Source organism: Chrysochloris asiatica, unplaced genomic scaffold (genome assembly GCF_000296735.1).
Source record: "Chrysochloris asiatica unplaced genomic scaffold, ChrAsi1.0 scaffold00312, whole genome shotgun sequence".
NCBI lineage: Eukaryota > Metazoa > Chordata > Mammalia > Afrosoricida > Chrysochloridae > Chrysochloris > Chrysochloris asiatica.
The window spans coordinates 966,742-982,848 of NW_006408830.1; the positions used below are offsets into that span (position 1 = coordinate 966,742).

Genomic DNA, 16,107 nt, shown 5'->3' on the forward strand with positions numbered 1-16,107 from the left:
GACCCATAGCGACCCTGCATAGGGTTTCCGAGGAGAGGCTAGTGAGCTTGAACCGCCAACCTTGAGGTTGAAACCGACGTTGCAGTCCAGCGCATTAACCCACAGCGCCCCACCAGAAATCCCCTTACTTAATTGGGGGAAAGGGGGAGGAATCACGCAGTTGGTGCAAATGAGCTGAGGAGGTACTCGAACCTGCGGTTCAATTTGTTGAAAGCCGGCGCTGGGTAGCAAAACTGCGCAGCCTCCGCCTTGGTTTCCTGGACACAAGCTAGTCCGCCGGTTGACGTCACCTGCAGTACCGCCCCCACGTGATCTCTGGCTGGCGCCGGAAGTGAACGGCTCAGCGCCGGAAGCAGCGAACCGAGGAGGCCTCGTGGAGTAGACCGCGGCATGGGACAGCCGAAGCGGGTGAGCCGCTGTGGTCGGGAAGGCGGGGAGCGCCGAGGGCTCCCTCGTGGAGGCCGAGGTGCTCACCCCTCGCCTCTCGCCCCGTACAGTCCCGGCACCAGAAGCGCGCGCGCGCCCAGGCGCAGCTGCGCAATCTCGAGGCTTATGCCGCTCAGCCGCACTCTTTCGTGTTCACTCGGGGTCGCGCTGGTCGCGGCGTCCGGCAGCTCAGCCTAGATGTACGGCGGGTCATGGAGCCACTCACCGCCACCCGCCTGCAGGTCGGCAACACTTAGCCTTTCTCCACTCACCCTAAGTCCCATTTTCCCGGCTGCGGGCCTGGCATCCGCCACTGAACTGTGCAAGCCCAAGTGGGGAGCATCGCCCCAGCCTTGACGTGCTTTGTGGGGAGGCAGCGCAGGTGCCTGGGGCTTGCCATGTGTTTGAGCCGTGGGATTACGTGTGTACTCTCGAGTAATTCCGACCCATGAATTTTAGCAGCCGAGGTCGTCAGTTTCAGGTGTCATTGGCTAGAAGCTCCCAAGGAACAGCCTCCGCCAAAGCGTAAACATGCTATTTAGAGATGTTTCTGGTAGTTTCTTTTCTTTTTTTATTGATCTTCAGGTACGGAAAAAGAACTCGCTGAAGGACTGTGTTGCAGTGGCGGGCCCTCTCGGGGTCACACACTTCTTGATCTTGAGCAAAACGGAGACCAACATCTACTTTGTGAGTGAATGCCCACACCCCTCACCTCACTCCAGCTCCCCATCTCTCATGATGAACTCAATGTGCCTCTGAACTCCATGATTCTGGCTTCAAAGTAAACGCTCTGAAGAGATGGCACTGATTCCTGTACTCCCTGCCCCTGGCAGGATGTCCCCACCCTCATGGGTTCCTTTCCTCTGCAGAAGCTGATGCGCCTCCCTGGAGGTCCCACCTTGACATTCCGGATCAACAAGGTGAGAGGTGGTGTGGAGGAGGTGATAGAGGGCCCTGTGGGTAGGAGCTGAGCTCTGAAAAGGTGGGCAGTCACCACTCCCCACCCCACCCTACAGTACACCCTGGTGCGTGATGTGGTCTCCTCACTCCGCCGGCACCGCATGCATGAGCAGCAGTTTGCCCACCCGCCCCTCCTGGTGCTCAACAGCTTCGGTCCCCATGGCATGCATGTCAAGCTCATGGCTACTATGTTCCAGAACCTGTTTCCCTCCATCAACGTGCACAAGGTGGGCCGGCTCTGGACTGATACAGGGGTGGGTGGTGGGGTCAGCAGCACCACAGGCCCTTGGATTGATGGCCTGGGCCTCACTTCCCAGTACTGTATCCAAAAGCACCCACTCCTGGGTCTACGGAGTCTTGAGGTCAGGTCCCACCTGTGTGTTCAGTAACACTGGGTAAGAGGCTACCCAGGGAGCCCACCTGTTCATCTGGCAGATAGAACACAATGCTAATGGTGCTTTATTTCCTCAGCAGATCCGACAGTGGTCTGTACAGTGTAGTACATATTGTCACAGTCCCATGTTACAGAGAAAGTAAGGCTGACAAAGTCTCTAGTCTGAGGTTAGGGAGTCTAGTGGAGTTAGCCTCACATGGTCAGTACACACCATTTGCGACCCCACGGGCCCCCATGGTAAGATGGGGCTCGTCGTGAGCTGCTCATGTGGCCTGTACCCGCTCCTTCTCTTCCAGGTAAACCTGAACACCATCAAACGCTGCCTCCTCATCAACTACAACCCCGACTCCCAGGAGCTGGACCTCCGCCATTAGTGAGTGCTGGGGTCAGGGACTGGGGACTCTGGGGCTTTGAGGGTGGCTGATGACCACGCTGCTGCTGAGATTCTGTGATTGTTCAGTTTCAAAGTAAACGCACTGACGCTCTCTGGAAGAGGTCAGAGCATCTCACCTCCCACCTCTGGCCCTTCATACCTTCCCTGCATACTCTGGCCCCTGCAGTAGCATCAAAGTTGTCCCTGTGGGTGCCAGTCGCGGGATGAAGAAGCTTCTCCAAGAAAAGTTTCCCAACATGAGCCGTCTGCAGGACATCAGTGAACTGCTGGCCACGTGAGGAGGGTGCAGGGTGGGTGGGGGGACCACCATCCTGAGGGCCCAAGAGCTGTCCTGGGAGCCTGGCATCCCCTTCTGAGTCTTAGGCATTCCCTGCACAGGGGCGCAGGGCTGTCTGAGAGTGAGGCAGAGCCGGACGGTGAGCACAACACCACAGAACTCCCTCAGGCCATCGCCGGGCGTGGCAACATGCGGTCTCAGCAGAGTGCGGTCAGGCTCACAGAGGTGAGGCCCTGCACAGGGACTGGCCTGAGGGTGACAATCCTGAGGAAGCACTGACCCTTCCCTCCTGTACACCCCCTAGATTGGTCCCCGGATGACGCTGCAGCTCATCAAGATCCAGGAGGGTGTCGGGGAGGGGAACGTGCTGTTCCATAGTTTTGGTGAGGTGCCTGGGGTTAGGCGTAATGGGAAGGGAGTGTCTGAGATCTCTCAAAGGGAATTGGCAGAAGGTGCTAGGGACAGTGGGTCTTGACAAACCTCCTTCTTCCTGCTCAGTGCACAAGACAGAGGAGGAACTGCAGGCCATGTTGGCCGCCAAGGAGGAGAGACTGCGGCTCAAGGCCCAGAGGCAGGACCAGCAGGCCCACAATGTGCAGCGCAAGCGAGAGCAGCGAGAGGCCCACAAGTGTGTGGTGGGCGGGCCAGCGGGTGGAGTGAGGTGGGGCCAGAGTGTAGGCCACCACAGTGACGGACACCTCCTCTTCCAGGAAGAAGAGTCTGGCGGGGATGAAGAGGGCACGGGCAGAAGCCGGTGGAGACAGTGATGCTGAGGACCCAGGGGCCCCACTGGAGACAGAGGGCACTGGCCAGCCCGAGGAGGAGGAGGAAGAAGATGAAGCCGAGTATTTTCGCCAGGCAGTGGGTGAAGAGCCTGACGAGGGTACGTAACGGGTCAGTGAAGCAGGGTACCAGGGTCATGCATCAGTGCCCACAGGGCACTGACCTGTCTTTCTCTCCAGACATGTTCCCCAGGCTGACCAAAAGGAGACGACCTGCTGGACCACCAGGCAAGAAGCAGCGGGGAAAGGACCGGAGGCCTTCACAGCCCAAGGACAAGTCTCGAGGAGCCCAGGCCAAGCTGGGGCCCAGAGGGGCTGCCCGGGGCCGGCTGCAGCACCACAGGAGGCCACCTAAGAGAACAACCTGAGCCTGAAAGCCCCTTTCCCCTCCTCCAGGCTGAAATTGCCCCAGATTGGGGCTGAGAGACGCTTGGGCGAGGCTCCAGTGCAGCCCTCAGTTTCCTTTTATAAAGGAGTTGTTTCCCTGGTACCCTCCCTCAATAAATGACTGACATGTTCAAGAGTCTGTGTGGAGAGCTGCCTGGAGCTCCTGGATGAGCAGTCCAGAGAGGCCTGGGGCAGCAGCAACTGGAAGCCTGACAAGTTTCTGCTCCAAGCCTGGAGGCATGAAGAGCTCAGGACTGCAGCAGGCTGGCTCGGGGTCCAATGTCTCTCACCAGACCGGCCTGGTTATGGGAGGTGCAAAGAGGAAGGGAGGAGGAGGTAGTGGCTTAACCCGCTCTGCAGGCTGTGGGTGGGGCTACCAGCCAGGAGGAGTCAACCCAACTGCCTGCTGGTAACTCAGAATAGACCACGGCAGCATGGGGAGCACACCCAACTGGGACCACGCCATGGCGTCCAGCACAGGTGAGATGCACTGTGGGCTTGAGTCAGGAACGTGCCCACCTGACCTCATGTGGGGCTGGGAGCTACGGGTGAGAGCACAGATCATGTGTAGATGCCCACTTCCTCCTCAAGCCCCACAGGCAGGCATTGATACTGGGCTGGTTTCAGGCATTTGTGCGTATCAGCAAAGAACACAGGAAACGGGTTTTCAAGCGCCCCACCAGTGTCTTGGGCACTGAGGAATCAGGTAGTAGGGAGTGCTTTGGAGACATTCTGGCAGGGGGAGAACAGGACCCCAACGGCAGGTGGGAGAAGTGAACTTTTAGTGAACTGCATTTGGTGAACAGGTGGGAGGAACAGCCCGGGCTGGAGGTGTCAGTACACTTGAAAGAGTGGACAGGATAGGAGGAGGTGAGAGAGGGAGCCCTAAGGATGTCTGGCAGGTGAGTCAGGCAGAAGGAAAAACCAGTGCAAAGGCTCTGAGGAAGGAGACTCAGGAACCAGCATGGTGGTGGGGCGAGTGGGAACTTGAAGTGGGGGAAGGAGAGCATGCACTGGCTGAGCGTGACAAAAGTGTAACTATCTTTGAGTGAGAGCCACGAGGGTCTGAGCAGGCTCCTGACTCAGACAGTTGGTGGAGTGAGGGTAGAAGGTGCCGGGCCAGGGCCAGATTCTGGGAAGACCTGGTAGGACTTGCTGATAGGGTGTCAGAGGGCAGTGTTCGTCTTGATTCTTGGGCTGGGTTGGTACCTCCTCTGGGCTCTGATTCCATCCCACAGCCTCTGGATGCTGTGCTGCCCATGAGCACTTGGCCCCCCACCCACACCCCAAACTTGCCCCAGCTGGCTCTTTGGGAAGAGTCTAGTTCAGGACTAATGACTTGTCAGCCTGAGTTCCCAAGTTACCAGCTATCAAGGGACAGCTGGCACACCTCCAGGCTATAGTAAGGGTTTGATGAGATGCTGCCATAGGGAGCTCTTGGGCCCCAGTGCCTGCTGCAGATGGTGGGCTGAGGGGAGCCCAGCTGAGTAGAGGCAGATCAGGGCTCACTCGGATGTGTGTGCTCACAGGTGAAAGGAGCTGCCCAGCTAATTTCTCAGCTGCTGCAGAGCGAGTCCTCAACAGTCTCCAAGAGGACTTTCTGTGGCCTTTGTTGGTGATCGAGTTCTTAGTGGCTGTGGCAGGCAATGGTCTGGCCTTGTACGGCTTCAGCACACGGGAGCAGCGCCCCTGGCACCCGGCTGTCATTTTCTCAGCCCAGCTGGCCATCAGCGACCTGCTGTATGCCTTCACATTGCCACTCCTGGCCGCCTACTTCTACCCCCCTAAGCGCTGGAATTATGGGGAGGTCACGTGCCGCCTGGAGCGCTTTTTCTTCACCTGCAACCTGCTGGGCAGCATCATCTTCATCACTTGCATCAGCCTCAACCGCTACCTGGGCGTCGTCTACCCCTTCTTCACCCGCAGCTACCTGCGGCCCAAGCATGCTTGGGTTGTCAGTGCCATTGGCTGGGTCCTGGCAGCGATGCTTGCCGCACCCACACTCAGCTTCTCCCGCGTGACGATGGGGACGTGCACCAACGACAGTATTAACTGTACCAAGTGCCTGGGGACAGCAGATGACCATCAGCTCGAGGCCTACAGGACCTACAGCCTGGTACTGGTAACCCTGGGCTGTGGCCTGCCCCTGCTGCTCACCCTGGCAGCCTACAGCGCACTGGGCTGGGCGGTGCTGCGCAGCCACGGCATGAATGTGGCCGACAAGCTACACGTGGCACTGCTGGTGGTCAGTGGTGTGGTCCTCTATGCTGGCACCTATGTGCCCTATCAAGTCACACATGTGCTCAATGTGTATGCCAGGCAGCGTTGGAAAGCCCAATGCCCAGACTTCGTGAATGAGGCCCAGGCAAAGGCAGAACTGGACCAGGGGTCCTACATGGCCTACCAGGTTATGAGGGTCCTCGTGTCCCTGGCCATCTGCCTCCACCCACTGCTCTACATGGCCACGGTGTCCAGTCTGGGCTGCTGCTGCCAACACTGTCCTGGCCACAGCAGAGTAAAGACTCCAGAAGTCTCAAAGAGCTCCAGCCAAGCCCTATCCCTGCAAGTCACAGCCACAGACTCCCAAACCTCAGCGCCCTGGTCCTCCAACTCCACCTCATGATTGCTCTAATGCAAGTGCTGGAACACAACAGCTGAATGGACAGAGTGCAGCAGGCCTGGGCCACCACTTCCCCAAAGAGAGGCCTGTGGTCAGGCAGGTGGGCCTGGCTAGAGCCACAGCAGCATATTGCTTGCTTAGCCCTCCACACAGCCTGGGAAGAGGGTAAAGCCACGCCGAGGAGAGGCATGGCTGGCCCTGCAACCACAAGCGTGACAAGTGAAAATAAAAGCAGTGTAGCACTTGGTGATCTGAGCCTTTATTGCCCTTGGAGTCCCAAACTTGGAAGCCACCTCCTGTCACCGAGGGTCCTGGGGGGGGGCGGCTAAGCAGCAGCCATGGTAAGTTAGTTGGTTGACGGCCTGAAAAAGGAAAGAAATGATAAGGAGGACGCATGTGGGGGCTCTGACCCCCCGACAGGAGTTGGGGGGGAACAGACTGAGAGCTTAGAACAAGGATGACAATAGCCTCGGCATGCACTGGCTGTGCCTGACTTGGAAGCTGCTGGACAGAAGGGCCACTGTCTGTCCCCTGGGGGGGTGGGGGGGGGGGGGGTGAGTGGACATGATCTGGGGCAGGAGCCTTACTTGGCCCACTCGACGTTCAGGATGAGGTGGTCATAGCCAAAGCCAGACACACCGGCAATGGCTCGGGCAGCGTCCTCACGGCGATGGAAGCTGATGAAGGCGAAACCCTGGGGGCGGGAATGCGGTCAGGCACGCTGGGGGCCAAGCCAGGGCAGATGATCCAGCCATCCCGCCCCATGGGCTACCCACTCACCTTGGACTGGCCAGTGGTCTTGTCCTTCGCCAGGTAGATGCGGGAGATGGAGCCAAAAGGTCGGAAGAGTTCCTGTAGGTCAGTCTCCCGCGTGTCCTCAGACAGGTTGGTGACCCGGATGGTGGCGTTGTCATCAGCTGGGCAGGCCAGAAGAGGAGGCTCTCAGGAAAGGCCCCACCCACAGGGTAATTACAGGTGCTGGGAGGGACCCAGCAGGCTGGCGTCAGGCGCCCCCACACTCACCTCTGCGGTTGGGTTGCATAGACTCCCCGCGGCGGCTGGCCCCATCACGCAGGCTCGGCGGTACATACTTCCCTGTCTTGCTCTGGGCAGCCTGCACGGGCTCCAGCTCTAGAGATCAAAACCCAGGTCAAGGGGAAGCCCTGGTGCACACTACTGAGGAGCCAGCCTGCCCAGGATGCTGGCAGCTCAGGCCCTGACCCAGCCCACCCAGAGCTGCAGTGCTGTCGATGAGCCCAGGCCACATTCAGGAAACAGCACCATTAGCAGTCTCAGGTCCGCACCACTGAGAGCAACAACCCACAGGGCTGGGCTCAGTCCCAGGTACCCACTCCCATACAGGTGATAAATGCCTCTCACAGCCAAGGCCGGATGTAGAGCTGTCCAGACACAGGGTCACACATGACAGCACATGCACACATGTACATATACCCTACAGACAGACACACAAGTCACCAGCAGAACCAGAGCTGGCAAGTCTCACCCATGCAGACCACCACACGCTTCGTCCGAGTGCACGCACTCACACCTTCTACCCAGTCCCCCCGACACTCATAACACCCACCTGACCAGCTGCCGGCACAACCCCAACCCCAGGCACACAGCCTCACAGTGCCGACACTGTTAGCAGGTGATGACGCCTCCCCCCAGCCTGGGCACCTCCAGGCAGCTTCTCCTTCTCGCCAGTGGACAGGCCTAGCTGCTCAGCCAGCTCCTTCTGCATGGGCCCTAATGTGTCCTTGTAGGGGCAGCGGGTGGTCCAGTGGTCACCCTTGCAGATGCGGCAGGACACAATCTTCTGACCCTTGAGCTTGTTCATCGGGTCCTCCTCCTCCTGGCAGTTCAGGTCCTGGCAGGGGCAAGAAGAGGCAGCTCGGGAGGGGTTTGTTGCACCCCCACCACCCCAACTCTGGGCACCAGGCCCATTCTGTTGCCTACTTACCTCTTTGCTGGTGATAAATGTCATGGAGACGTCGTCACTGACTGTGGTGGTGGCCACATTGGGCCCCGGTGGGTCAAACTCTGAGTTTCCAAACTTCTTCCAGTTCTGAGCTCAGGTCAGGATGGGAGACGGGTCAGGAGACATGCATGGCAGCCAGATCTAGAACACCTACCCCTGGGGCATCTGGACCCTAAGCCCCAATCTCCATCCCCAGGTGCACCCCTCAAATGACAATAGCAATGGTTCCTGCTTCCCAAACACATGCCGCTAGCTCCAAGAGGCAGGGGCAGCTCTCAGCCCACGGTGCGGGTGAGCAAATGGGCTTACAGCTGGCATGGGCATGTGTGGGATGACAGACGTCAAACAGGCTTTTACTGAGGGGTGGCCCTAAGGTGGTTCAGAGTAACGGTGTAGGGTGAACTAAGACAGCATGGGGCCCTGACCTTCAAACTCCTTCCTCCCCCATGAAGCCCACAAATGGTTGCTATGGGGACCAAAGAAAAACTAATGCCAAGAGTATTTATTGTCATCACTTCTTCCAGGAGTGCTTAGCTCTAGTAAACAGGAGCTGCTCTGACCACTTGGGGGGGGGGGGACTTGGCTCTGTTCCTCCTGGTAGACCAGCCAAGAGAATATCAATCTACCCCCATACCCTCCCGTGCCCTGGACTTTTCAGGACCTCAAGAGAGTGCAAACACCCCCAGCCAGCCCTGAGATTGGTCCAAAATCGGGGGCATGGGGGCTGAGGCAGAAGGAATCTCACCTTCCTCCTTGCCACAGCCTTTGAGGCCTTCCGGGTTTCAATCCTGAAGGTGCGGACAATCTGTGGATGGTGGGGGGAAAGGTTGGGTTTCCTGCGTCCCAAGGTTCCTGGGACCAGAAGTTCTTCCTCCCCAATCCCATCCCCACACACCACCTCATCCCAGTCCAGGTGCCCTCAGCCCCTCCCACAGCCTCACCTTAAACTTCTTGCCATCCTCATCTATCTTGTACTCAGTCACTGTCTTGATGTTTCCGTTGATGACCTCCTTAGGAGGCGGCAGTGGAGCTGGGACAGAGGAGGAACAGTGAGGGAAGCCAGGCCTGGGTAACAAGGAGGGGGGACCCAGTCCAGGCACAGGGGCATCGGCACTCACCTCCTGGCAGAAGCTCAGGCTCTGGGCTGGTGTCACCAGTGGTCAGAGGGATCCCCTTGAGGAGCTCGCTGGTGATGCATTTGTCTGGGAAAGGCAATGGGGAGGAGGAGTCAGTTTCAGACGCTGAGATGGAAAAAACTCAGGGATGACACCTACACCAGAAAAGTGGGTAAAAAGCGCCCGAGAGCAGCCGTGAAGGGCCGAAGCTGCTTACACTAATCAGTCAGCGGCAAAGGGTGAAACAGCCCTGGACCTGAGTAGACATCAACAAGTAGGAGACCCAACGCCCTGGCATGAAAGTGGGGGGCAGGCCAGAAAGACACTAGCACAACGTAAGTGTGGCTGTTACCACCTCCTCATCGGCACCCGGGCAGCGGCATGGGGAAGGAAGGGGGACTGATCACAGTGAGCACCAGAAGCCAGCAAGAGGCGACGCGGCAAGGGCAGGCAAGCCGTGATGGAGACGTGGGGTCAGATCGCGGGGTCCCGGTCGAGCGACCGTATCTGAAGGCAGTGACCGAGCTAACGGCACGCTGTGGTGCGCTGAGGCAACCCGGACGAACTCACCGTCCTCTCCCTCTTCCTCCACCTGGTCCGCCCAGCTGGGCTTCGAACTGCGGGGACAAGTTTACAGCGGAGGGTGGAGTCAGCGAATCCGGGTCCCCAAAGACTCGGCAACTCCACCCACCATAAAACTCCTCAGAGCCCCCAAATTGTCAACTCGGGTCCCCCTCTGTGACCCCCAGACTCACTCAAAGTCTCCGGTCGGCATTACAATTACGTTATCCACGCAGCCCTTGCTTGGGCCAGAGACCGGAAGCGAGAGAAGAACGAGACTTCCTGTTCCGTCGCCTAGAGCAGCCCGACCTCTTCCCGCACAGCGCCCCCTGCGGAAGGAGATGGAGATGCCGCTGGGCGCTGGTACCCAGGTGGTGCCAGGCTCCTGATTTACCTTTAATAAAAAGAAAAATAAATAAATAATAACAACAAAACCTATTTATTGAGCACTTAGTCCAGGCATCGTGAGGGGGACATTATTATTTCCATTTTGTTGCTGGAAAAAAAAAAAAAAACTAGTATTAAAGAGGTGTCCCCTTGCTGGAAAGATGGAAAAGGCCAAAATGGATGGTAGAAGAGACACTGAAACTTGCTCTCCAACGTAGAGATGCTAAATCAAATGAAAGAAATGAGGAGGCCCAAAAGCTGAACAGAAAATTTCAAAGATCAGTTCGAGAAGATAAAGCCAAATATTACAACAAAATGTGCAAAGATCTGGAATCAGAAAACCAAAAAGGAAGAACACACTCAGCTTTTCTCAAGCTGGGGAAACTGAAGAAAAAATTCAAGCCGCGACTTTCATCATTGAAGGATATTCTGGGCAAATTATTGAATGATGCAGAAAGCATCAAAAGAAGATGGAAGGCAGTTGGGGACCTTAGACACAGAGAGGGAGAAGGGCTGTGTGCTGACCACCGGAGGCCAGCTTGTAGTGTGTACCCTATGGTTGGTTGATGATGCATGGAAGGGGTTGTAACCATGGCAATGAAACGATACATGATAGGATGAATGTAAAACTAATTTTCTCCCATGTAAACGATCCCATAATTCACAATAAAACATTTAAAAAAGAAGATGGAAGGAATACACAGAGTAACTGTACCAAAAGGAAATGGTAGCATATGATCAAGAGCCAATGATACTAAAGGAGGAAGTCCAAGGTGCATTGAAGGAATTGGCAAAGAACAAGACACCAGGAACTAATGGAATAAAAATTGAAATCTTTCAAGAAAGTGAGGCAGCACAGGAGGCACTCACTCATCTCTGCCAAGAAATTTGGAAGACAACTATCTGGCCCACTGATTGGAAGACATCCATATTTGTGCCCATTCCAAAGAGAGGTAATCCAACAGAATGCAGAAATCATAGGACAATCTCTGATATCCCATGTGAGTAAAGTTTTACTAAAGGTAATACAGAAATGGCTGCAAGCATACATTAGCATAGAACTTCCAGAGGTTCAAGCTGGATTCAGAAGAAGTCGTGGAATGAGAGATATCATTGCTGATGTCCGATGGATCTTGGCTGAAAGTAGAGAATATCAGGAAGATGTTTACCTGTGCTTTATTGACTACACAAAGACTTTTGATTGTGTGGATCATGACAAGATATGGACAAAATTGCGAAGTATGAGTATTCTGGAACACTTAACTGTGCTCATAAGGAATCTGTACCTGGACCAAGAGGCAGTTGTTCAAACAGAACATGAGAACACTGAATGATTTAAAATTAAGAAAGGTGTGCGACCGGGTTGTATTCTTTCACCATACTTATTCAACCTGTATGCGGAGCAAATAATCCAAAAACCTGAGTTATATGAAGAAAAACATGGCATCAGGATTGGAGGAAAACTCATTAACAACCTGTGATATGCAGATGATACAACCTTGCTTGCTGAAAGTGAAGAGGACTTAAAATATTTACTGATGAAGATCGAAGTGCACAGCCTTTGGCATGAATTACATTTCCATGTAAAGAAAACAAAAATCCTCACCACTGGCCCATTAAGCAACATTCTTATCAATGGAGAAAAGATTGAAGTTGTCAAGGACTTTATTCTTCATGGATCAACTATCAACACTCACGGAAGCAGCAGTCACGAAATCAAACCACCTATCGCAGTAGGCAAATTTGCTGCACAAGACCTTTTTAAAGTGTTGAAGAGCAAAGATGTCAGTTTGAGGACTAAGGTGCGCCTGGCCCAAGCCATGGCATTTTCAATAACCTCATATGATGGTGAAAGATGGACAGTGAATAAGGAAGACAGTAGAAGAATTGATGCTTTTGAGTTGTGGTGTTGGAGGAAGATATTGAAAGTGCCATGGGCTACCAAAAGAACCTACTGATCTGTTTTGGAAGAAGTGCAGCCAGAGTGCTCCTTGGAGGCCAAGGTGACCAGACTTTGTCTCTCATACTTTGTACATATTGTCAGGAGGGAACAGTTGCTGGAGAAGGATATCATATTTGGTAAGGTGGAGGGTCAGAGAAAAAGAGGAAGACCCCCAACGAGATTGATTGGCCAAATGGCAGCATCGATGGACTCAAGTGTAGCAACAGTAGTGAGGTTGGCCCAGGATGAGGCAGTGTTTCGTTCTGCTGTGCATAAGGTCTCTATGAGTCAGTACTGACTCAATGGCACCTAACAACAATTACAATCTTTGCCTGCATTGTTCTTCCTTTTTGAGGAAGACTTTCCCCGATTAGGATATTGTTGTTGTTGTTAAGTGTCATCAAGTGTAGGGTTTCCAAGGAGCACCTGGTGGGTTTGAACTGTCAACCTTGTGATTTGCAGTCCAGGGCTGATTCTATAGCGCCACACCAGGAGTCCTTCTGTCATTAGGGACAACATAAATGTAATTTAAGTTGAAATTGATTAAATTAGTTGATTTAAATTAAATTTTAAAATAATTTAACTTTTTTCCTTAGGGAACAATAATGTGAAAATGATCCAGAAACATTATTCTAGAATACCAGCTACAGAAAGCAGACATTTCTTTGCTTTGTCCCCCTCTGAGCCCCCTGCATCCATATTCTGCACATAGTAAACAAATACAAGCTCATTTCCTGCTAGTCAATTCTGCACAGAGCGGCCCTGTAGACAGAGTAGAACCTCTCCGAAGGATTCCATGAGTTACAGGAGCTGTCACATCCTTCTGCTCTGAAGTGGCTTCTGTGCTCTATCGAACTGCTGACCTTCCAGTTAGCAACCTAACACTCAACCCACTGCACCATTAAAGCTCCATAAGCCAGTGCTCTATTAACACGGATTTGGGTGAAGGGTGGGAACCTACTCTTGACAGGCTTTTCGAACTAAAGAGTTGGGCTTTTTACCCTGTTGGCTGTGGGGTGTGGTGAAGTCACTGAAGTGTTTTGAGTAGCAGCCAATGTGAACAAATTTTCTTACGAGAAAGATTTTTCTGTGGAGGGTGGAGTGGAAGGGAATAAATTATCAAGAGAGGAGGAAGAAAGCTGGGAAAGTGAGTCAGAGAAAGAAGGGTGAGTCAGTATAGCCCTTCCGGACAGTGGTCTGGCCATATGGGTGATAATATAAAGTTTGTACAAAGACACTGCTGTCGAATGAATTCTGACTCGAAGTAACCCTGAAAGACAGAGTCGAACTGCTCCTTAGCGTTTCCATGGCTATAAAACTTTATGAAAGCAGACTGCCTCATTTTCCTCCAGCAGAATGGTTAGGGAGTTCAAATCCCAACCTTTGTGTTAGCAGTCCAACACCTATGCCACCAGTAAATATGTGTACAAACTTACTCAAATTTACTCTAAGAAACCCAAAATTCAAATAATCCAGCAGATGGGCAAAGCTTTTTAGAGTTTGATATTATCCAATGGTGGTAAGAGAAACAGACACACAGCCATAATTAGTAATGTTGTTAAGTGCTGTCAACTTGGTTCCAACTCATAGCAACCCTGTAGAGGATTTCCAAGGAGCAGCTAGTGGGTTTGAACTGCTGACTATTTGGTTCAAAATCCAGTGCTGATCCTACAGTGCCACACCAGGAGTCTATAATTAGTGATGTTGTTATTGTTGTTACGTGCCATTGAATTAGTTCTGACTCATAGAGACCCTGTATAGGGTTTCCAAGGAGCAGCTAATGGGTTTGAACTACCAACCTTACTGCTCAAACTGACCTTGTAGTCCAGCGCATTATCCTGCAGTGCCACCCCAGGACTCCATGTACTTAGTGATGGGGGTGAGATTATGCAAGCTCTTTGAAGAGCAAACATCCATCAGTCTACATGGCAACATTGATTCAAACTGAAAATGCACCTGGGTATTTTCCTTTGAGCCAGTTAATAGTTCAACTCTTGAGTAAATTTTGCCAAGATACGTGAAACAAAATGTCCTTGTAGAATTGTTCGTGATAGCAAACACTGGAAACGTTTATCTGTCCACCCACAGGGGCTGGTTAAATTAGATTGTGATACAGTAACCACAATCTATGAAAGACTATGCAGTCTTAAAAGAGGTAGGTCTATTTGTACTGATGTAAAAAAGAAATCTCCAAGATAAGGTTGATGGAGGCAAGATGTTGACTGGCTGTTACATAATCCAAATAGTGTAACTCTAATAATATGCATAAGGAGCTCTGGTAGCGTAGTGGTTACGAATCGGGCTGCAAACCTTAAGGTCAGCAGTTCGAAACTACCAGCTGCTTCGCGGGAGAAAGATCAGGCTTTCTACTCCCGTAAAGATTTACACCCTCGGAAACCCTGTACAGGGTCGCTATGGGTCGGAACCGACTTGACGGCACTTAACAACAACAACAACAATAATATGCATGCGAAAGCTGGACAGTGAATAAGGAAGACCATAGAAGAATTGATGCCTTTGAGTTATGGTGTTGGAGGAGACTATTGAAAGTGCCATGGACTGCCAAAAGAACCAACAGATCTGTGTTGGAAGAAGTGCAACCAGAGTGCTCCTTGGAAGCCAGGATGGCCAAACTTCGTCTCTCATACTTCGGACATATTGTCAGGAGGGACCAGTCACTGGAGAACAATATCATATTTGATAAGGTGGAGGGCCAGAGAAAAAGAGGAAGACCCCCAGTGAGATGGAGTTGCAAAGTGGCAGCATCTATGGGTTCAAGCATGGCAACAATTGTGAGGTTGGCCCAGAACCAGGCAGTGTTTCATTCTGTTGTACATAGAGTCACTATTAGTCGGCACCCACTCGATGGCACATAACAACAACAAGGTTGTATCATCTTCATATCGTAGGTTGTTAATAAGTTTTCCTGTAGTTCTGATGCCAAGTTCTCCTTCATATAATCCATCTTCTTAGATTATTTGCTCAGCATACAGATTGAATAAGTATGGTGAAAGGATACAACCCTGGCACACATCTTTCTTGATTTTAAATCATTCAGTATGCCCTTGTTCTGTTCTAACAGCTGCTTCTTGGTCCATATACAGATTCCTCATGAGCACAGTTAAGTGTTCTGGAATACCCATTCTACTCAATGTTATCCATAGTTTGTTATCCTTCAAGCAGTTAAATACCATTGCATCGTTAATGAAGCACGAATACATCTTTCTTGCTTGCTTTTTTTGGTTCTAAATGATCAATGCCAGTTAATTTCAGCTCACTAATATCTACGATGGAGTCCTGGTGTAGTGCTGTGGGTTAATGCGCTGGACTACAAAGTCGGTTTGAATTGCAAGGTGCAAGGTCAGCGGTTCAAGCTCACTAGCTGCTCCTCGGAAACCCTATACAGGGTCGCTATGGGTCAGAAATGACTCAATGGCACTTAACAACAACAACAATGCCTATGATGTTGATCTTTATGCTTTCTATTTCATTTTTGACACGTTCCAATTTTCCTAGATTCATACTTTATACATTCCATGTTCCGGTTATTAATGGATGTTCACAGCTGTTTCTTCTCAGTTTGAATTGTGCCACCACAGCAAACGAAGGTCATCAAAGTTAACACCATCCACGTCGTTAAGGTCAACTCTACTTTGAGGAGGCAGCTCTTCTCCACTCGTATTTTAAGCACCTTCCAAACTGAGGGACTCATCTTCCAGCAATATATCTGATTCTATTTTGACCATTTGTTGTTGTTAAATGCTGTCAATAAGGGAAAGAACCCATACTAAAGGGGGGTGGAGGAGATTCTTTGTTGATTGTTGGGATGTTAGGGGTGGGCGAGGGGAGGGAGGGGAAGGTGGAGCACAGGGCAGGGATTA

The 16,107-nt window shown here is 52.4% G+C and overlaps 2 protein-coding genes across 2 annotated transcripts; one reads left to right on the forward strand and one right to left on the reverse strand.

Annotated features, from left to right (window-relative positions):
• The first annotated feature begins 352 nt into the window (after positions 1-352).
• On the forward strand, positions 353-6,243 carry PPAN (peter pan homolog (Drosophila)). The gene is made up of 13 exons (XM_006875158.1): positions 353-408; positions 498-668; positions 1,012-1,113; positions 1,296-1,346; positions 1,443-1,613; positions 2,077-2,153; positions 2,341-2,448; positions 2,553-2,676; positions 2,756-2,834; positions 2,950-3,079; positions 3,162-3,334; positions 3,414-3,471; positions 5,112-6,243. The coding sequence occupies exons 1-13, from the start codon at positions 391-393 to the stop codon at positions 6,241-6,243; spliced, it is 2,394 nt and encodes a 797-aa protein (XP_006875220.1). The 5' UTR covers positions 353-390.
• Positions 6,244-6,586: 343 nt separating this feature from the next.
• Positions 6,587-10,170, reverse strand: EIF3G (eukaryotic translation initiation factor 3, subunit G). The gene is made up of 11 exons (XM_006875159.1): positions 10,092-10,170; positions 9,907-9,953; positions 9,340-9,423; positions 9,163-9,251; positions 8,967-9,026; positions 8,204-8,308; positions 7,921-8,110; positions 7,264-7,371; positions 7,021-7,157; positions 6,828-6,934; positions 6,587-6,602 (listed from the first exon to the last, which is right to left on the reverse strand). Exons 1-11 carry the CDS (start codon positions 10,109-10,111, stop codon positions 6,587-6,589), a joined length of 963 nt encoding a protein of 320 aa, XP_006875221.1. The 5' UTR covers positions 10,112-10,170.
• Positions 10,171-16,107: the final 5,937 nt, after the last annotated feature.